This window comes from Dendrobates tinctorius, unplaced genomic scaffold (assembly GCF_039654945.1).
Source record: "Dendrobates tinctorius isolate UK_male_01 unplaced genomic scaffold, ASM3965494v1 ptg000018l, whole genome shotgun sequence".
In the NCBI taxonomy this organism is placed as follows: domain Eukaryota; kingdom Metazoa; phylum Chordata; class Amphibia; order Anura; family Dendrobatidae; genus Dendrobates; species Dendrobates tinctorius.
Window position 1 is genome coordinate 14,753,105 of NW_027361686.1, and position 21,432 is coordinate 14,774,536.

A 21,432-nucleotide genomic window follows, 5' to 3' on the forward strand; every position below is an offset into this window, starting at 1 on the left:
TTTCTAAGAAGATTCGGGGGAGCACCTTCAATTTGGTGGACTGGAAGGGGTTTAGTAAGGTTTCTCCATAGATCTGGCCAAGTAAAGGAAGACCCTTAGGGGGGTACTGTCATGGCGCGTTCCCAGTGCTGTGCTACTCTCTGCTTTCGGCTCCTCCCCATGTCAGGCTGCCGCGCTAAGATACCTCATGCAGTACTTCCAACTTTGCTGCATTTCCCTGTTGTCTCAATCTGGCTATATGAAAGCGTGGCCAGAGCCTGCAGGAATTTATCCCTTCTTTGTCCTGCAGGGTTTGGCTTCCCAGCATATCCCGTGCCAGCAGAGGATATATTAGGTTGCTCCTCCTCCTGTTCCCTGCCTGAACTTAGGTTCTTGTCCTTCTTCAGCATTCAGTTTGTGTGTTATATTGCTTAGTCTCCCCTGTTACTGGCCCAGCTCAATAGAAAGTTCTGACTGACCTCTCCATTCCTGACCTTGGCTTGTATTGTGAATCTGTGCTGCCTGCCCTGACCTTGGACCATCTGGCTACACTTCTGTTTTCGACCCTTTGTGCTCCGCTTTCCTGCTTTAACCCATAGGTCAGCTGCTGCAGGTCCGGGGTCTGCCCTGGAGTGACACCTGGTGCTTACCTGCTGCCAAGCCTATCTTCTCCATCAGAGGTTCTAGTGAAAACCAGGTAGTTCCTTAGTCACACCTCTCCAGAGTAAATCGGGCCTGTGGGGTAGTGGGTCCACACCCACTGCCATCATAAACAGACTCTACAAGAATCTAAATAACAGAAAACTCACCGGCACATCAAGAACTAGTCTGAACAAGTGCATACCAAAAAAAACAGCTTACATATCAAAATAAGGAAATGGTTGCACTCAATTGCATTAAGGCATATCAATGCGAAATACAAGAAGTGTGAATAGCGTAATGGCTTTTGAAATTTAGGAAAAAAACATGAGATACTTAGCACAAAGTTTGGCCAAAAAATGTGAGCCTATCCACCAACGTCAAGGTGATCTCATGAATTGGATGTAAGATATGTAAGCTGTTTTTTGGTATGCACTTGTTCAGACTAGTTCTAGATGTGCCGTCAGTTTTCTGTAATTTGTATGCTAGCTTTCTGACTGAGCACTCCGCCCTTCACCAAGCTGTGGTTTTAATTACACCCAATCAAATTTGGTTACGACCTTCCTGTAAATATAGGCTTTACCAAGTTATTAGCCAGAGGTAAATGTTCACACTAAGCAGTTAGGTCAGGGACCCATTCAATGAGATTACCTTGACGTTGGTGAATGGGCTCACATTTTTTGGCCAAGTTTTGTGCTAAGCATCTCATGTGTTTTTCCTAAATTTCAAAAGCCATTACGCTATTCACACTTCTTTTATTTCACATTGATATGCCTTAATGCAATTGAGTGCAAACATTTTCTCATTTTGATATGTAAGCTGTTTTTTGGTATGCACTTGTTCAGACTAGTTCTTGATGTGCTGTCAGTTTTCTGTAATTTGTATGCTAGCTTTCTGACTGAGCACTCCGCCCTTCACCATGCTGTGGTTTTAATTACATCCAATCACATTTGGTTCCTACCTCCCTATAAATACAGGCTTTGCCAAGTTATTAGCCATAGGGAAGTGTTCACATAAGGCAGTTAGGTCAGGGATCCATGAAATCACCTTGACATTGGTGAATGGGCTCACATTTTTTGGAAAAATTGAGTGTTAAGCATCGAATGTGTTTTTTTCCTAAATTTCAAAAGCCATTACGCTATTCACACTTTTTGTATTTCACATTGACATGTCTTAATGCAATTGAGTGCAACCATTTCCTAATTTTGATCTACAAGAATCTATACAGCAAGTACTGCATAGTCCGGTTCTAAATGAAACGTCTGATACAATCCTCTTGTGGAATCTCCTGCTTTTAGCAGTGCTATTGTGCAGTCCAGCCAGGGGCAAATTAAAAGAGGATTTTACCAAGTAAACTACAGACACTGTCAGGTCCGCGCTGTTACACTGAATAAAATGATACTTTGGTTGATGAAATCTGTCTTGTGGTTGGTGTTTAATCTGTATTTGTAGATTTCAGTTAATGAGATTCTCATGCTTGAGGGAAGCCATGCATCTATATGGCTAATGATAGGTCACTGATCCTTCACTGACCTGCCTATTTTACATAATGTATATAATATTGTTGGATTAGAATTTATTTTTACATCCAGCAAAATGGCACCAATGGCGCAGTATTATCTATCTTGCCGAGAAATGCTACTGCGCAAGCACCGCCACAGTTTTGCTGCAGCCAATTTTTTTTTCCTCTAGTAAAATGGTGCCGGCGCATGCGCAGTAGTATCTATGGCTTGCCAATAGATGCTACTGCGCAATTGCCGTTGCCACTTTGCTGGAGGAAAAAAAATTGCGGCTGCGCCTGTGCAGTAGCATATATCAACAATTTGGGGGTGACGCTTGTGCACTAGCATCTACTAAAAGATAAACGCTATTGCACAGGCACCCATACCATTTTGTGGAATGTAAATTTCTTTTTTCTAGCCCCACAATATTGTATTCAGTATATAAAATAGGGGGCAGGTCAGTGAGGGATCAGGGGCCTATCATAAGCCATAAGGAAGAATATGTAATCAGAGCACCACATAAAGCCCCGCCACAGGCCACACCGAAGGACGAGAATCTCATTAACTGAAAACTACAAATACAGATTACACAACAACCACAAGACAGATTTCATCACCAGGTATCATTAATCAGTATAACGGCGCCGACCTGACACTGTCTGTGGGTTACTGAGCACAATCCTGCTGACAGGGGCACTTTAAAGGTATATCAGTAGTTTTCATACAGATAAGGGCTGCTTCAGACATCTCTATAAATGGGTGCGAGTACAGACTACAATGCACAGACTGGCGGTTGCTCTCCTGATCTGAACATTAGCGTTCTACACATATATGAAGCTGTCACACTATGAGACTTTCGGCCAGTCTGTGCATCGTGGTCCAGGCTCGGGCCCATTTGCACAGACGTCTGTAACCTTCATAACCTGTTTAATCTTTATTGAAATCCGGTAAAACCTCTTAATCCTTTAGAATAAGTGGCATTTCTTGTTTTCTCTCTCATCTCTGCAGGGTTTGATCGATTTCCCCTTGTTGGATACATCTATAAAGCATCAAGTGTAAGCAGTGATGAAATCTGGCTGTAATTACCTGTTCTATGAACAGACTTTCTTCCAAGTGCTAGAGAAACTTTCTTATGTGGGATGTTTCGCCAAACATTGGACAATCCATTGTGTCAAACATCCAGCCTAAAATCTATTCCTGTGCACTTCGATAATGCATTTCCTAATCTGGCCCAGAGCTGAGTACAGCGATGAAACCTAGCCCATAGTAATGTAATTCCAAAGGCTTACCACATAGAAAATGCTGGCTTTGTGTAAGCTATTGCTGCTATAGGTGCCTCTTCGCTTCATTTTTCTTTTTATATTGTTTTCAGTACCCAAAATACTACGGTACTGTGTCCGTAGATGTCTGTAGGGAAGACCTCTGCCAAGACAGACTTTTTTTTCTGGCGGCTGAACCCGACGAGTTTTTCAAGAGGGAGAACGCTGGCACGATGCTCAAAAAGATTCCCAGGTGTCTTATGAACCTTTCTAAACGTATGAAGAATAGTCAGCTCACTTATTTTAACCGCTTGGCAACTGTGGAAACTTTAAAAGACCGAACATATGAGCAGCAAGTTGTTTTTAGTTAGAAATTCATATGTATATTCGATTGAGCATTTAGGTAGAGATTTTTCAGGCCAATTTTGGAGTAGAATCTGACGGGAAAAAAAAGCGTGCACATATCCTTAGTCTTACAGAATATTAGCAGAATTATGTGCACTGACTATTTCAAAGCAACATTATCTGATCGAATTTACAAAGTTATTCCCTACCGAGTAAGTCATCCTCTACCCATAGGGGATGATGGGAAGCCATCTATGACAGAAAGGTGTTCAATCATACAGGGTATTTGCAATTTGCTCAATAACCAAAGACCAATCAGACCTGGGTGCCCACGCTGTTCCCTGTCCATGATGAAAGCATCTTTAATAGGCCAATGAGCTCCAGAACTGGATCCGGAAGCAATAAAAAATACTTGGCCTGATCTGATCACATTTCTTAATTACATTTTCATGTACATCATATAGATGTCTGGGGAACACCATGATGTTCTAGGAAATGTTCTCCTGGACATATACCTCCACAGGAAGACCTTGCAAAGTATGGTGTGTGTGGTGGGATATGTCACCCATACAGCCCGTTCCCCCCGTCACAAGCACATGCACGGCCTCGAGAAGTCCTGTCACCTAAATGACCAAGCATGGTAACTCTCCAGATAGGAACAGTTATGTCCCCTAGAGCTATCCTGGCCGGTGACATACTGTGGCATCCATCACCATCTGTGCCACACTGTAAAAAATGTAATCGACAAACATTTTTTTCGGGATACTATTGTATAGTGTGCAATTTATCAAGTTAGTTTCCCAGGTCACACTACAAAAATATTTTAGAAAAGGTATGAAGAACATGACACAGAATTTACAGTGTTGATTATAGTTCCCAGATTTCAATATGTTCAAGCCTCTGTAGGTTGTGGGAAGAGAATGTGTAATCAGAAAATCATCTACTGATTAAAGAGGACCTGTCAAAAGATTCATGCTGCCCAAATCACAGGCACCTGGTGTCAGACACTGTGTTATTGTCAATCTAGGTGAGCAGGCTGAGAGAGATGCGGGGGACCTGCCTCAGACAGGAGCGGACAGGGGAGTAGCTACATGGGACCGAACTCAGACAGAAGCAGGGCAGGGAGAAGCTCCGGTGGACCTGCCTCAGACAGGAGCGGGCAGGGGAGAAGCTGCGGGGGACCTGCCTCAGACAGGAGCAGGTAGGGGAGTAGCTACATGGGACCGAACTCAGACAGAAGCAGGGCAGGGAGAAGCTCCGGTGGACCTGCCTCAGACAGGAGCGGGCAGGGGAGAAGCTGCGGGGGACCTGCCTCAGACAGGAGCGGGCAGGGGAGTAGCTACATGGGACCGAACTCAGACAGAAGCAGGGCAGGGAGAAGCTCCGGTGGACCTGCCTCAGACAGGAGCAGGGCAGGGAAAAGCTATGTGGGACCGATCTCAGACAGAAATAGGGCAGGAAGAAGCTGGGGTGGCCCTGTCTCAGACAAGAGCAAGGCGGGGAGAAGCTACATGGGACCGATCCCGGACAGAAGCAGGGCAGGGAGAAGCTGCAGTGGACATGCCTCAGACAGGAGCAGGATTGGGAGCTCAGACAGGAGCAGGGAGGTGAGAAGCTGCTAGGGACCTGTCTCCAACAAGAGCAAGGCTGGGAGAAGCTGCTAGGGACCTGTCTCCAACAAGAGCAAGGCTGGGAGAAGCTGCTAGGGACCTGTCGGCAATAGCTGCCACAGATCTCTTTCAGACTAGTTGTCAAGAGAATATTACCCACCTGGGTTTTCAAGGTATGTTCTCTTTGAAACCCCACTATGTTTAATGAGCCAGACCTACATGGCTGCAATAACTCAGCTCATGTCTTATTCACATTGCCTATGTTTCTGCAGCTTGAATCTCAAGTTAGGTTTCCTTTAAATCAAAATTTTCTGTTAAATATATTTTTATTTTCCATAATACTATCAAATAACAAAAGAAAACATCAGAAATCTTGCAATTTCACACTGGCTACAAAACCCAATATTATACTCATATTTCCTGGTAGGTACACATGACTTTTCAAGAGTTATCATCAATGAAGGCTGGATTATAATGACTGATAACACCCCTACATACAGTAGATAACAAAGGATCCAGCATTCACAATAGGTGATGTCACAGCACACCTCCTCCTCCTCCTGTAGAATGACTGATACCCCTCTATACAGTAGATAACAAAGGATCCACCATTCACACTAGGTGATGTCACAGCTCACCTCCTCCTCCTATATAATGACTGCTAACACCTCTACATACAGTAGATAAAACAAGATCCACCATTCACACTAGATGATGTCACAGCTCACCTCCTATCACTCCGTTCACACTGACCTCTATTTAAGCCAAGCAGTCTCACCCAGGCTATTGCTGTCTGTATCCATGTGGCTACTGAAAAGATGAGGAAATAAGAGTCTAATATTGGGTCTTACTGGCCAGTGTGAAAATAACAAGATTTTTTAGTTATTTAAAAAACACAATTTTGAAAGTTAAACAAAAATTCTAAACATTTTCCTCGTAACATAAAACTGAATCATTGTCTGATGATACATTGCCTGTGATGATCTGCTTCTATTGGTGTGAGGATCCCACACTACACCTTAGATGTGGAGTCCAGGCCTCACAAGGCCTGCCATTTTGGTGGCACAAAGGCGGACTACATGATATTACGCAGTTGGTTTTATTGTGAAGAAAATGATAGAAATGTATACTAAAAATGTCCTGCACCTCAGCCTATGCACTCAGGAGAGGGGCAGGACGCCCGGAATAATACCACAATGCATCGCTTGCTGAGTATTATAGGCAGAGCTTGCAAGACGTGTTACAGAAACGTGAACATAGAGCGCAAGCGTCAGCAGGGTGCATGAGACAATAGTCAGACATTTATGTACAATGTTTAATTCACGGGAAATTGTATATATAGTTCTAGACAGAGAATAAACTATACCGTGCAGGTGGCTGCATCCTGTGTGAATTTTATTTTGTACTTTGTATGTACATGCTGCATTAGAAGAACCCCCATCTTCAGAAGTGGTATGAAGCAGGAAGGCAGCCTTCCTGACATGCACACCAAATGTACATTATAAGCCTGGTGTGAATAGGACATTACTGCGATATTCACCACCACGTGCCGCAGACTAAGTACTCATGGCAATGGCATTCCCCAAAGGCAGTGGCCTATTTCATAACCTTAATTTGCCCTGACATACTGGACATTTCATATTAGTTTCTTAGAGGCAATATTTTTTGCTTGAGATAGTATTCTTATGGCCTGACATTGGACACTTCGACCGATCAGCTGTTTTCAGCTCTGCCGGCGGACAGATATAAGCAGTGAATTCAGCCAAAATAGTATAGCGCCATTCATTGTGTGGTGGCCATTCCTGGGTACTACAGCTCAGCTCCTACTCACTTCAGCAGTGAACATCCACTGCACAGCCAATATAGCTATGCCAATATAGCTCTGTTCACGATTTACATCCATCGGGAGGAGGAAACTGCTACTTAATGGGGGTTCAGGGTGTCGGACCCCCACCTATCTGAAATTGATAAGATAACTTGATGACCTATTCAGGATATAAAGGGTCCCTGCATTTCTTTTGTAAGCATCTTTGTCTCAACTTCTGCAGTTCCATGAAGGGCCAGGTCCTGATACTCACACTGCTATCTCAAAAATCGGCTGATGCATGGAGCTCCTACATGACAAGGAACACAGAACGGCGTGCAGGCTCAATACGTCTAGAGGTCGGTGCTTTAGAGTGGATTTTTCATGGTCATACGACCTGGACCCCCACCAATCTGCAGTAAGTTAGGGTCAAGAGATGTTGGAAAACAAACAAAAGTAATTGTTTGGTGACCTACTTTCATCAATGACATGCTCACGCTGTCAGGCTAAGCCACTGGCACCCCTTTACCCTACGGAGGCACCTTCCCTCTGCACGTGACAATCCGAAAAGGTACCCCAATCCCGTTGCCGAGCAGGTCTTCTGTCAGGGTTCTGTCTGATGGTGGGAGATGTGGCGGCTGGTCCATGGTCTCTACACAGACGGCATCAATAGTGTTTCTTATTTGTCAGCTTGCTGATGTCAGCAGACCCCGTGCTCCAGGTGTCACTGTTGATGTCGGAGAAGGTGTCAAGCATCCTCATTTCTTGAAGAATAACTGTTATAACTTCTTGTAAATGCTCAAATCTCTAAAACTACAATGGAAGTGAAGGGAAAATATGTCTCATAAGCGTTGATCTCCTGCATGTAAAGCACAGGGACAGAGGACGACCGTGTCCAGTCCTGTGTGGCATGGAAAGGGAAATAAGAGCCTGAAGGTCCCCACGCAGGTGAGCCGAATACCGCTATACGCATGGCATTCACATCATTCTTACCTCTACATGGACATAACTAAGCACATGATTATTATAGCTCGGTAGTGTATGCATTACTATATTACGGCTGGCTTTTATGATGCCTGTGCTCTGACATCACTGAGGTCCCTGGAAATTACCTGTGGAATCACTGTGGTCCCCGTCCTCTGACATTACACTCACAGTTTACTGGCGATTAATAACCATCTCCTACGAGTTCACTGTCCCCATACTATAACATTACTGCATTTATTATTCCAACCGTATAATGACCATGATCAAGAGACCGCCTGGGCCGTCCCTCCAGTCATTTGTGCTGTGATGTCACCTTTTCTCTCTTTTTATACCCCCTGTATGGTTACATCACTAATTACTTGTGTGACATCACTATATACCCAGTGATGTGACTGCACAGGTGTAGTAAAGGACACATTTCCACTAAGAGGATCTGCAATAGGTAACTCTGCAATAGCTTTTAAAGGGGCTTTCCGGGACTCTTTTTTCCCCTATTGGATTCAGAACGGACAGGAAAGTAGTTATTACATACCTACCTGTTATACATGGCGCAGGCTCAGAGCGATCACAGAACGATCCTGCCGGCGATTCTGCTGTTTTATGTCTACAGAACTGCTCTTCCTCTTCCAGGCTGCTCTGCTGATGGGTGAGACCGCCAACGTCATGCTGATTGACCGCCAGTACCCTGCAGGTATGCAGCAGCGATCTGGCTGTCAATCAGCATGACAGCAGCAGTGACACCCCCACGGAGCAAAGCGGAAAAGAGGTGATTGCTTATTCTTGGGACATCCTTTTTACAGAAAGGATGTGAAGACACCATAACTGCTTTAAATCAGACTATCTCAAAAGATTTGATTGCATAGAAAGTCCCGGTGACACTTGCGGCGAGGAAGAGCATTGCAGTTACTGTATGTAATAACTACTAGAAATTAAAACTTGCATGAAAAGTCTTATCAATTATCTAAAAATGTTTATTAAATGTGGATTATATTACATTGCACAACAATCTATGTGAATATATACAAAACCGCGCAGATAGTTACAATTCTTGTTTCACATCTTCTACTTCATGGTTATCCAGTAAAGCATCATCTCAAACATTATAGACCAGGCTTGTTTTTATCAGTACATCAGCCCCCAGCTACACAGTAATACACCGCACCGCGGCGTGTGCCACGTACAGGCTGTATATGATTTGGACGAGGGCCGGCAGACGATGCTTTCAGCTGTAGTTTATGCCTTCTGTATCAGCACTTGGTGTTGCCGTCTTCCCAGATGAGCTTCGCTCCTTTTTTCCCTCTGCTAAAGCTTTAAAATGCTGTCAAGAACAATATGCTGTCAGTACCATATTACTGCATTCTGATACAAGGATACATTAATGTACAGACGGTAAGAACTACAGAAAAGACACAGCGAGTGATGAAGCACTGCGGGGACTCTTACTCTCTGGGCCCAGTTCATTAACACTGGTGTTTTCATGTCAGTATTAACAAAGGCTCCGCTGGGGTAATTGTGATTGGCATGTCAGCGGTAATGATCCTTGGTGCCTAATCTGTACTGAGCTGTGCAGAAATAAGGATCAATATTTCAGAGCAGTAATAATGCTCATGTATGTACTGTTGTGCTCAAAAGTTTACATACCCAGGTTGTTTGCTTTCTTGGCCTTTTTTCAGAGAATGTGATATGATAACACCAAAACTTTTTCTCCACTCATGGTTCGTGGTTGGGTGAAGCCATTTATTGTCAAACTCCTGTGTTTTCTTTTTTTAAATCATAATGACAACCCAAAACATCCAAATGACCCTGATCAAAAGTTCACATACCCTGGTGATTTGGGCCTGATAACATGCACAGAACTTGACACAAATGGGTTTGAATGGCTACTAAAGGTAACATCCTCACCTGTGACCTGTTTGCTTGTAATCAGTGTGTGCATAAAAGCCGAGTGAGTTTCTGGGATCCAGACAAACTCTTGCATCTTTCATCCAGCCACTGACGTTTCTGGATTGTGAGTCATGTGGAAAGCAATAGAATTGTCAACGGATCTACAGGAAAAGGTAGTTGAACTGTATAAAACAGGAAAGGGATACAAAAAGATATCCAAGGAATTGATAATGCCAGTCAGCAGCATTCAATCTGTGATTAACATATGGAAAATCAGGGGCTCTGTAAAAACAAATCCATGGTCAGGTAGACCAACAAAAATTTCATCCACAACTGCCAGGAAAATTGTTCGGGATGCAAAGAAACACCCACAAATAACATCAGATGAAATACTGGACTCTTTGAAAACTAGCGGTGTGACTGTTTCAAGATGCACTAATAAGGAAGCACTTGAAGAAAAATGGGCTGCATGGTCGAGTAGACAGAAGAAAGCCATTCTGCGCAAAAGCCACAAAGTATCTCACCTACAATACACAAAACAGCACAGAGACAAGCCTCAAAACTTCTGGAAGAAGGTAATTTGGAGTGATGAGACCAAAATTGAACTTTATGGCCACAACTATAAACGTTACATTTGGAGAGAGGTCAACAAGGCCTATGATGAAAGGAACACCATTCCTACTGTAAAGCACGGAGGTGGATCACTGATGTTTTGGGGAGGTGTAAGCTACAAAGGCACAGGAAACTTGGTCAAAGGGGAAGGACGGATGAATGCAGCAAGTTATCAGCAAATACTGGAGGCAAATTTGCACTCATCCGCCCGGAAGCTGTGTATGGGACATACTTGGACATTCCAACATGACAAAGATCCAAAACACAAGGCCAAGTCGACCTGTCATTAGCTACAGCTGAACAAAGTGAAGACTCTGGAGTGGCCATCTCAGTCTCCTGACCTCAATATCATTGAGCCACTCTGGGGAGATTTCAAGCGCGCAGTTCATGCTAGACAGCCCAAGAACAGGAACTGGAGGGTTTTTGCCAAGAATAGTGGGCAACTTTACCATCTGAGAAAATTAAGAACCTCATCCACAACTACCACAAAAGACTGCAAGCTGTCATTGATGTTAGAAGGGGCAATACATTGTATTAAGAAATGGGGTATGTGAACTTTTTGATTAGGGTCATTTCGATATTTTGGGTTGTCATTTTGATTTAAAAAGAGAAAATACAGTAGTTTGACAATAAAATGCTTCACCCAACCACTAACCATGAGTGGGGAAACATGGATTTTTGTGAGTACTCACCGTAAAATCCTTTTCTCCGAGACGCTCATTGGGGGACACAGAGACTGTGGGTGTGTGCTTCTGCCGTCTGGAGGCCGACACTAAGTGTACAAAAAAAGAGTTAGCTCCTCCTCCGCCGCATACACCCTCGCCCCTAGGCCGGGCGTAACTCAGTTCAGTGCATAAGCAGTAGGAGAACGCGCCTTAAACTCAGGCAAGAAACTATATGTCTGAAAAAGGGGGCCACCCTAAACTTTGTACAAGGATTTGTATAACTCAAAATAAGTAAATGCCAACTGGCTGATAGGGTGGGTGCTGTGTCCCCCAATGAGCGTCTCGGAGAAAAGGATTTTACGGTGAGTACTCACAAAAATCCATGTTTCTCCTTCGTCTCATTGGGGGACACAGAGACTGTGGGACGTTCTAAAGCAGTCCTCTGGGCGGGATCTTAGCTCACCCAATCCATGCTAATTTGCGCCCCTGATTAGAGGTGCGCAACTGCTGCCTGGAGAATCTTTCTTCCCAGGCTTGCATCCGAGGATGCCTGGGTATGTACGTTATAATGTTTGACAAACGTATGCAAACTGGACCAGGTAGCTGCTTTGCATACCTGCTCCGCTGAAGCCTGGTGTCGCAGTGCCCATGAGGCACCCACTGCCCGTGCCGAGTGAGCCTTGATCCCTGCCGGAACCGGCGTGCCACTGATTTGATAAGCTTCTTGGACCGTCAGGCGAACCCATCTGGCCAAAGTCGCTCTGGACGCAGCGAGCCCCTTCCGCCGCCCCTCTGGAACCACGAATAGAGAGTCTGTCTGGCGGAATGGCGCTGTCCTTGTCACATACCTTCTAAGAGCTCTTACCAGATCCAGGGTGTGCAAAGCCTTCTCTACCCTGTGCACCGGTGCCGGGCAAAACGAGGGTAAGACAATGTCTTCGTTGATATGAAATGCAGACACAACCTTCGGCAAGAAGGGAGGAGCTGGCCTTAAAACTACCTTATCTTTATAAAAGGTCAGGAACGGCGGTTTACAAGATAAGGCCGCCAATTCCGAAACCCGCCTAATAGACGTTATAGCTACTAGAAAAACGACCTTTCTGGACAGGTAAGGTAAGGAGACCTCTTGCAATGGTTCGAAAGGAGCCTCCTGAAGGACCCTGAGCACCAAGTTCAGGTCCCATGATTCCGTCGGCGCCTTATAGGGGGGTACTAAATGTGCGACCCCCTGCATAAACGTCCTAACCTGCCAGACGGAAGCGACTTTTCGTTGGAAAAGCACCGACAGGGCCGAGATTTGCGTTCTGAGCGAACTCGGAGCCAACCCTGCGTCCAGCCCTGCCTGTAGAAAAGCCAGTACGTTGGGGATCGAAAAAACCAGAGGAGCCACTTCACGATCCCTACACCAACGGAAAAAAACTTCCCAAGTTCGATGATATACTCTCGCCGAGGAAGGCTTTCGGGCACTCACCATCGTGGCCGCCACATCGCGCCTGAATCCTGCCTGTGTTAACAGCCAAGATTCAATGGCCACGCCGTCAAACACAGGGCCCCTAAGTTCGGATGGCAGATCGGGCCTTGGGACAGTAAGTCCGGCCGGTCTGGAAGACGCCAGGGTACGTCCACCACTAGTTGGTCCAGATCTGCATACCAGGCCCGCCGGGGCCAGTCTGGGGCCAGCAGAATTGCTGGAACCTTCTCTCTCCTTATTTTCCTGATAACTCTTGGAAGCAGCGGCAGCGGGGGGAACAAGTACGGGAGACGAAACTGGCTCCACGGGAGCACCAGAGCGTCTGCTGCGATTGCCTGCGGATCGAGGGATCGAGCGACAAACCTTTGTACTTTGGCATTCTCTCTGGATGCCATAAGGTCCACGTCTGGTGTCCCCCACCGTTGGCAGATCTGCTGAAAGATCTCGGGGTGCAGGGACCATTCCCCTGCCGCGACCCCCTGTCGGCTGAGAAAATCTGCCGCCCAGTTTTCGACTCCTGGAATGTGCACCGCTGAAATTACCACGCAGTTCTTCTCTGCCCAACGCAGTACCAGTCCGACCTCGCGCATGGCTGCCTGGCTGCGCGTGCCCCCTTGATGGTTGACATATGCTACTGCTGTAGCATTGTCCGACTGGATGCGCACCGGCCGGTGTCTCAGGAAACACTGGAAATGTTGCAGGGCCAATCGTATTGCCCGTATCTCCAGAATGTTGATCGGGAGAACTATCTCCTGAACGGACCACCGCCCCTGAGCTATGTGACTCTGGAAAACTGCTCCCCAACCTTGCAGGCTTGCATCGGTCGTCACCACCAACCATTGTTCCGGGGGAAAGGGCTTCCCCTGGACCAGAGACGAGTCGCGAGTCCACCACCGGAGTGAACCTCGTACCAGCGGAGACAACTTGCACCGATGACTGAGAGACAGCAGCCTCCGGTCCCATGCTGTCAAGAGCGCATGCTGAAGCGGACGGAGATGGAACTGGGCAAACGGAATTGCTTCCATCGCCGCCACCATTCTGCCCAACACACTCATGCCGTACCGGATGGATCTGGTGCCCGGCTGTAGAAGGTTCCGTACCCCTTGCTTGATTTTTTGCGCCTTGTCCTGAGGGAGGATCACCAGCCCCCGGGAGGTGTCGAAAATCATGCCTAGGAACACGATTTTTTGGGCTGGAACCAAGGACGACTTGCTCCGATTGATCAACCAGCCCAGACGGGCCAGGGTATCCAGAGTGATACTGACATTGTCCTGGCACTCCTGAAACGACGGCCCTTTTACCAACAGGTCGTCCAGGTAAGGTAACACCGATATGCCCCGTGCATGCAGGATGGCCATAACCACCGCCATTATCTTTGTAAAGACTCTGGGGGCAGTGGCTAAGCCGAAGGGCAGAGCCACAAATTGGAAATGACGTCCTCCGATCGCAAAACGCAGGAACCTCTGGTGTGGGGGAAATATCGGAATATGCAGATATGCATCCTGCACATCGATCGAGGCTAGGAATTCCCCTGGATCCATGGCTGCAATGATCGAGCGGAGGGACTCCATCCGGAATCGCCTGACCCTGATGAATCTGTTCAGGATCTTTAGATCCAGTACTGGCCTCACAGTCCCGTCTTTTTTGGGGACCGAAAACAGATTGGAGTAAAACCCCTGCGACTCTTCGCCCTGCGGCACTGGGGCGATGACCCCTTTGCGCTGTAGCGTCTTTATAGCCTGTAACAAACTCTCCGCCTGCGAATCTGTCTTGGAAAGTCGGGAACGGAAGAATCGCTGTGGTGGCCGTCCGACAAACTCTATCTTGTACCCGGACGATATTAGTTCTGCCACCCAAGTGTCGCGTGTCACTGCGACCCAAACGTGGCTGAACCCTAGTAGGCGTCCGCCCACTCTGTCGTCCGTAGGTACGGAGCGCCTCCAGTCATTTAGCTGGAGGTTTTTGGGACCTGGCCCCCCTCGCTCTGGGCAAACGGCCTCGGCCTCTACCCAGCGGATTGGCCCTGTAAGAGGGTTGCTTTTCCCTACTCTGGCCATCGTTTGCGGAGGAGTATGCCCTGGCCGAAGTCCCCCCCCAGGGGCTACGAAAAGGTCGAAAACGCCTCTGCGTTTGCCTGAATGCCGGGCAACTTCTCTGCTGCGGGAGGAAACTACTTTTCCCCCCTGTGGCTTCTGAGATAAGCTTGTCCAGCTTCTCACCGAACAGCCGATTGCCCTGAAAAGGCAATGAGGTTAAGGATTTTTTAGAGATAGAATCCGCTTTCCACAGCCTCAGCCATAATGCACGCCTAATGGCGATCGCATTCGCTGCCGCAACGGCCGAACACTCGGCCGCGTCCAGAGAAGCGCTGACAAGATAATCACTCGCTCCTGATATCTGATTTGCCACCTCCAAGACCTCCGCGGGCAGATCCCTGTCTTGGAGGGCCTTATACAGAGCGTCCCCCCACGAAACCATGGCTTTAGCCACCCAAGTTGCCGCAAAGGAGGGGGCCAGAGCCGACCCTGCTGCCTCATATACCGAGCGGGCAAGCCCGTCCATGAGGCGATCAGTTGGGTCCTTTATAGAAGAAACACTGGGTATCGACAATAGCGATCTTGATGCTAAACGTGATACCGGTGGGTCCACTACTGGCGACTCTACCCAACCCTTATGGAGCTCAGGAGGAAACGGATACTTTGCTTGCAGCGCTTTTTGCATTGCAAAACGCTTATCCGGGTGTTCTCTATGTTTCTGGACTAGCTCCTCAAACTCCGGATGCGTGGCAAACCTTCTATGTGGTCGCCTGGATTTCTTGAAAGAGACCTTGTGACCTGAGGCTGTGGGCACCTCGTCCTCGATCTCTAATGTGTGGTTGACTGCCTCAATGAGACTGTCCACCGAGTCCTGGAACCCCAGGCTTTCTAGATTCCAGGCCTCCTCCCCCTCTCCTTCATCCTGATCGCTCCCTGAGCTCAGCGACGGGGAACGGGATGCCCTAATACCCGCCGCCGAAGCCCCGGAGGGCCCGGCCGACGGGGAACGAGCCCTTTTGATATGAGCTTGCCTGGTACTGGAGCGACCTCTAATGGTTGGAGGGTCCTGAGACGAGGACGAGCTCTCTTCCGCTGGCAGACCACCATCCTTGTTCCTGCCCGGGCCCTGAAGGGATTCAATTGCCCTTGTGAGGGACAGCATAGATTGCGATAAGGACACCGCCCATTCCGGGGGGTCCTGACCCCTGGGTTCAGAAACAGTGGGGGGCTCCTGGGCGCGCTCCGACCCGCAGGCTTCACAATATTTACCCGCCTGTGCCTTTGGCAGCCTGACCCCACAGGACACGCAAACCGCGTAAAGGAAAGAGTGAGCTTTCCCTTTGGCAGACATACTTGCACAGGCTGAAGGCAGGGAGAAGGAGGAGGAGGGAAACCCCTTCCCTGACAACCAGTGCGGTTCTCCAAACGGAGTTACACTCACCCACCGGCAGGGTCCCACTCCTGTTTGAAGTACCCCGGGAAGCTCCGGATGCGTGGACGCGAGGTGGTGGGGCGGAAGTCTCCTCTCCGGGACCTGTGCGCCCGCCGTTTTCCACCTCTTGAGCCCCAGGCCTCCTGCTCCTATACAGCGCGTCTCCCCGACGTCAGTGGGCGGGACTTCCGGCTACCACCGGAAGTCGGCGCGCGGCCTCGCGCGATAGTCACGGACCTCCTCCTGCAGCGGGGCCGCGGCCGCCGGCGGGCTTCCGGCCGCACTCCGGAGTGCGGCGTCCGGTTGCAACGCCACTCTGGCTACCATTACACACTGGCAAACTTGCGGTGCGCTCCAGGAGCGGATCCCCCAAATATTAAAGGTGAGCAGGGCTATCCGCCGTGGGCTCCATCCCCGGGGGGGGGGGGGGGGGGGGGGTTTCGGAAGGGTCCCACTTCCTTCTGGTACCGGCTTCTTCCCCCTGTACCTGCGCCTCCAATTCAGCCCCTGGACTCACTACCAGGGGGTGGAAGGGGCCTCCATACATTGTTGTTGTAGGAGAGGAACAACGTGGAGGCTGACCCCTGGTTCTGCTCACACGTGCTCGCCTGATGAAGTTATGGGGAAACCGAATCCTCTTATCAGGACGCGTTGCCCCTCTTTTAAAAAATAGTTGTCTGGCAAAAAGTCCCAGATGTGTCCCTCGGTGCGGGAGAGGACACGTGGAGGGTTACTCACACGTGGTCGCCCGTTGATGATTTGGGGAGATCGGATCCTCTCTATAGGATCCGTCGCCCCTGTCTTATCTTCATAGAAAAAAAGGAAAGAAAAAAAAAAAAAAAAAATCTAGTCTGGAGCTCCAGACTGCGTGTGCCTCCATCAGACACTAAGCAAAAACTGAGTTACGCCCGGCCTAGGGGCGAGGGTGTATGCGGCGGAGGAGGAGCTAACTCTTTTTTTGTACACTTAGTGTCGGCCTCCAGACGGCAGAAGCACACACCCACAGTCTCTGTGTCCCCCAATGAGACGAAGGAGAAAATGTTTTGGTGTTATCATTCATATTTTCTGAAAAAAGGCCAAGAAAGCAAAAATTCTGCAGGGGTATGTAACCTTTTGAGCACAACTGTATATCTTTCATGAGCCTTTATATCAAGATGGTGATAATGCTTATATAGGTATGTCTTTTATAGGCCTTTATATTTACTTATATTTCAGTGTGATAAAGAGAAGAGATAACCAAAATAATGTCCCAAGTCACAGGGAGTTTGTATCATAGAGGAGCCTATCTCTTAAATTAGAGAAAGATTTCTTCAAAAAACATAAAGGCAGAAAAAAATCATCATATATCAGACACTCATGTATATAAAAATGCATGGTCCCAGAAGCACAATAGCATCACGTCCCCAGCAGCACCATGGATCCTTTTAGAAGCACTTGTGTATCAACAAAACAATATATGGATGTAACACTTATCTTAGAAAGGTAGGTACCCCATTCTTACACGTTTCCCCCCCTATATTGCCAGTCCAAACAAGGTTCATCAGGGGGAGAAGACTTGGGACATTATTTTAGTTCGCTCTTTTTATCACACTGAGATATAAGTAAATATAAAAGCAATTTGTCTTATAAGTTTTCTGTGAATCATGTCCTGTGTGTGTTGTGTGTGTGTGGCATTTTAGTGGCGATTTACATTCTTGGAAATATAGACTTTGAAATGCCGAGTCCTGTACAGTCCTGCATGCTCTGCATTGTGTATGGGAAATAAATACGTATAATGCAAAGAGTTCAAAAGAGCAGAAAAACATTTATGTGCTTTGGTTCTGGATAAAGGTATTCTTTAGAACGCAGACTTACATTTGGGACTATTGAAAAAACATCTACATTTTCGATACATCGGCTATCTCTGGGCTAACTCACTGCGTGTCCACACCAGACACCGTACAAAACTCGGCATCTCAAAGTCTCTATTTCCAAAGGCATAAACCACCACTACAAAGCCTTAGGCAGACACAGAGCAGCAAGGACAGCTAAGGGGTTTTCCCAAAAACAAAGTTCATTTTAATCAAGAGATCTTGGAATAATAATTTCCATAATTGGATGTGTATAAATAAAATGTTCCTGTGCTGAGATAATCTTATACATGCTGTGTACTGTGTAATGACTGTGTCTGACCGTACAGGAACATAGTCACAGCTGGGGCACATTTATAAGATTATCTCAGCACAGGAACATTTTATTTATACACATCCAATTGTGGAAATTATTATTATTCCAAGATCTATTGATTAAAATTAATTTTAAAATTAACTCTGTTAGTGGGAAAACCTCTTTAATGATACGAGCTCTGAAACCTGCAGAATGGTGACTCCAGCACAGAGGTCAAAGGCTGGAGCTCCAGATTTGTGCAAGATAATAGATGTAAATTATTTACAGCTTTACTTTTATTAAACCTAATTATACCCAAGTTAATCGTATATATAAACTAAATTTGTGTTCACAGATGCCCCACTTAAAAATGGGTAGAAGGGTTACAAGTACAAGAATGTACAATGGAAAGTAGAAGATTTATTGAAGGAAAGAAAATAATTGGAAAAGAACAAGCGATCAAGACCCTGACAATGCCCACGCAGATTGGTTTGAGGTCTTTAGAAGAAGCTAACCACAGCTATTATCTGGATACAGAGGACCTTGTGTGGTATCTGCAGTCAGTAGTGATTGTGTACTTACCTGGGAGTTCCTAAACTCTGAATACAGGGAGAACAGAACATGTAATGACTGGATTCGACTCTTGTAGACAGGGATGTCCAGCATAGCTAAAAAGAGAGGATGGGGGAAGGTTCAAACATCATAAAGTATCACTTGGAGCACTGTCCAACAGGTTAGATCATCCAGAAAATGGGGACTTTCAATGTGAACATTCATTAAAAATCACTGCAGCCTGTACAAGACTGACCGGTCCGAAGGAATGAAGAACAGAGAGACATCATTTCTACTATATATTTCTACACAAGAAAGTATTATTCAAGAGAGCAAAGGAAAAGAACGAAAAAGAAAAGCCGTGGGCGCAGCTTTAGGCTGTGTGCACACGCTGCGGATTTTGCTGCGGTTCCGCAGCGGTTTTGGCCGCTGCGGACCCGCAGCAGTTTCTGCTGCGGTGTACAGTACAATGATTCCCTATGGGACTCAAAAACCGCAGTGCAGACGGTGCGGAATTTTCCGCGCGGATTATCTGCGGTTTTCAATCCGCAGAAAGAATTGACATGTCAATTCTTTCTGCGGATTCCGCTGCGGTTTGCCATCTCCTCCATTGAGGAGATGAAAAACCGCAGGGCAAAACCGCAGAGCAATCCGCAGGTAAAACCGCAGGTCTTTTGACCTGCGGTTTCACCTGCGGATTGTACAAAATCCGCGCGGATGAATCCGCACCTTTTCCGCAGCGTGTGCACACAGCCTTATATCACTATACAGTTGTGTTCAAAAGTTTACATACCCCGGCAGAATTTTTGCATTCTTGGCCTTTCTTTCAGAAAATATGAATGATAACACCAAAACTTTTCCTCCACTCATGGTTAGTGGTTGGGTGAAGCATTTTATTGTCAAACTACTGTGTTTTGGCTTTTTAAATCATAATGACAACCCAAAACATCCAAATAACCCTGATCAAAAGTTTACCTACCCCATTTCCTAATATTGTGTATTGCACGCTATAACATCAATGACAGCTTGAAGTCTTTTATTGCAGTTGTGGATGAGGTTCTTTATTTTCTCAGATGGTAAAGCTGCCCACTGTTCTTGGCAAAAAGCCTCCAGTTCCGGTGAATTACTGGGCTGTCTAGCATGAACTGCGCGCTTGAGATCTCCCCAGAGTGGCTCAATGATATTGAGGTCAGGAGACTGAGATGGCCACTCCAGAACCTTCACTTTGTTCTGCTGTAGCCAATGACAGGTTGACTTGGCCTTGTGTTTTGGATCGTTGTCATGTTGGAATGCCCAAGTACGTCCCATGCGCAGCTTCGCAGCTGATAACTGCAAATTTGCCTCCAGTATTTGCTGAAAACGAGCTGCATTCATCTTTTCTTCAATTCTGACCAAGTTTCCTGTGCCTTTGTAGCTCACACATCCCCAAAACATCAGCGATCCACCTTCATGCTTTACAGTAGGAATGGTGTTCCTTTCATCGTAAGCCTTGTTGACCTCTCTCCAAATGTAACGTATATGGTTTTGGCCAAAAAGTTCAATTTTGGTCTCATCACTCCAAATTACCTTCTTTCAGAAGTTTTGAGGCTTGTCTCTGTGCTGTTTTGCGTATTGTAGGCGAGATACTTTATAGCATTTGCGCAGTAATGGCTTTCTTCTGGTGACTCGACCATGCAGCCCATTTTTCTTCAAGCGCCTCCTTATTGTGCATCTTAAAACAGCCACACCGCTAGATTTTAGAGTGTCCAGTATTTCATCTGATGTTATTTGTGGGTGTTTCTTTGCATCCCAAACAATTTTCCTGGTAGTTGTGGATGAAATTTTTGTCGGTCTACCTGACAGTGGTTTTGTTTTTACAGAGCCCCCGATTTTCCATTTGTTAATCACAGTTTGAACACTGCTGACTGGCATTATCAATTCCTTGGATATCTTTTTGTATCCCTTTCCTGTTTTATACAGTTTAACTACTTTTTTCCCATAGATCCGTTGACAATTATTTTGCTTTACCCATGACTCACAATCCAGAAACGTCAGTGGCTGGAAGAAAGATGCAAGAGTTTGTCTGGATCCCAGAAACGCACTCGGCTTTTATGCACACACACACTGATTACAAGCAAACAGGTCACAGGTGAGGATGTTACTTTTAGTAGCCATTCAAACCCATTTGTGTCAACTTCTGTGCATGTTATCAGGCCCAAATCACCAGGGTATGTGAACTTTTGATCAGGGTCATTTGGATGTTTTGGGTTGCCATTATGATTTAAAAAAGAGAAAACACAGTAGTTTGACAATAAATGGCTTCATCCAACCATTAACCATGAGTGGAGAAAACGTTTTGGTGTTATTCATATTCTCTGAAAAAAGGCCAAGAAAGCAAAAATTCTGCCGGGGTATGTAAACTTTTAAACACAACTGTAAACAGTCTCTAAAAAAAAACGGTTTGGCGTCCTTTAACCCCTTCATGATTTTTGACGTATATGTACCTCAAAATTGTGTCCCTAACTTTGACG

At 46.5% G+C, this 21,432-nt stretch overlaps 2 protein-coding genes across 7 annotated transcripts in view; one reads left to right on the top strand and one right to left on the bottom strand.

Annotated features, from left to right (window-relative positions):
* Positions 1 to 6,715, top strand: part of TMEM25 (transmembrane protein 25) — a 70,132-nt gene extending 63,417 nt beyond the window's left edge. For all 4 annotated transcript variants that reach the window (XM_073566493.1, XM_073566492.1, XM_073566491.1 and 1 more), the window contains one exon: positions 3,129 to 6,715. In XM_073566493.1, coding sequence (XP_073422594.1) covers positions 3,129 to 3,202 — 74 coding nt within the window. In that variant the 3' untranslated portion in view covers positions 3,203 to 6,715. The remainder of the gene's footprint in view (positions 1 to 3,128) is intronic.
* A 2,360-nt stretch (positions 6,716 to 9,075) lies between these two features.
* Positions 9,076 to 21,432, bottom strand: part of IFT46 (intraflagellar transport 46) — an 87,796-nt gene continuing 75,439 nt past the window's right edge. For all 3 annotated transcript variants that reach the window (XM_073566489.1, XM_073566488.1, XM_073566487.1), the window contains exons 11-12: positions 18,953 to 19,038; positions 9,076 to 9,443 (exon numbers count right to left, since the gene is read on the bottom strand). In XM_073566489.1, the coding sequence (XP_073422590.1) occupies positions 9,348 to 9,443; positions 18,953 to 19,038 (182 nt within the window). In that variant the 3' untranslated portion in view covers positions 9,076 to 9,347. The remainder of the gene's footprint in view (positions 9,444 to 18,952; positions 19,039 to 21,432) is intronic.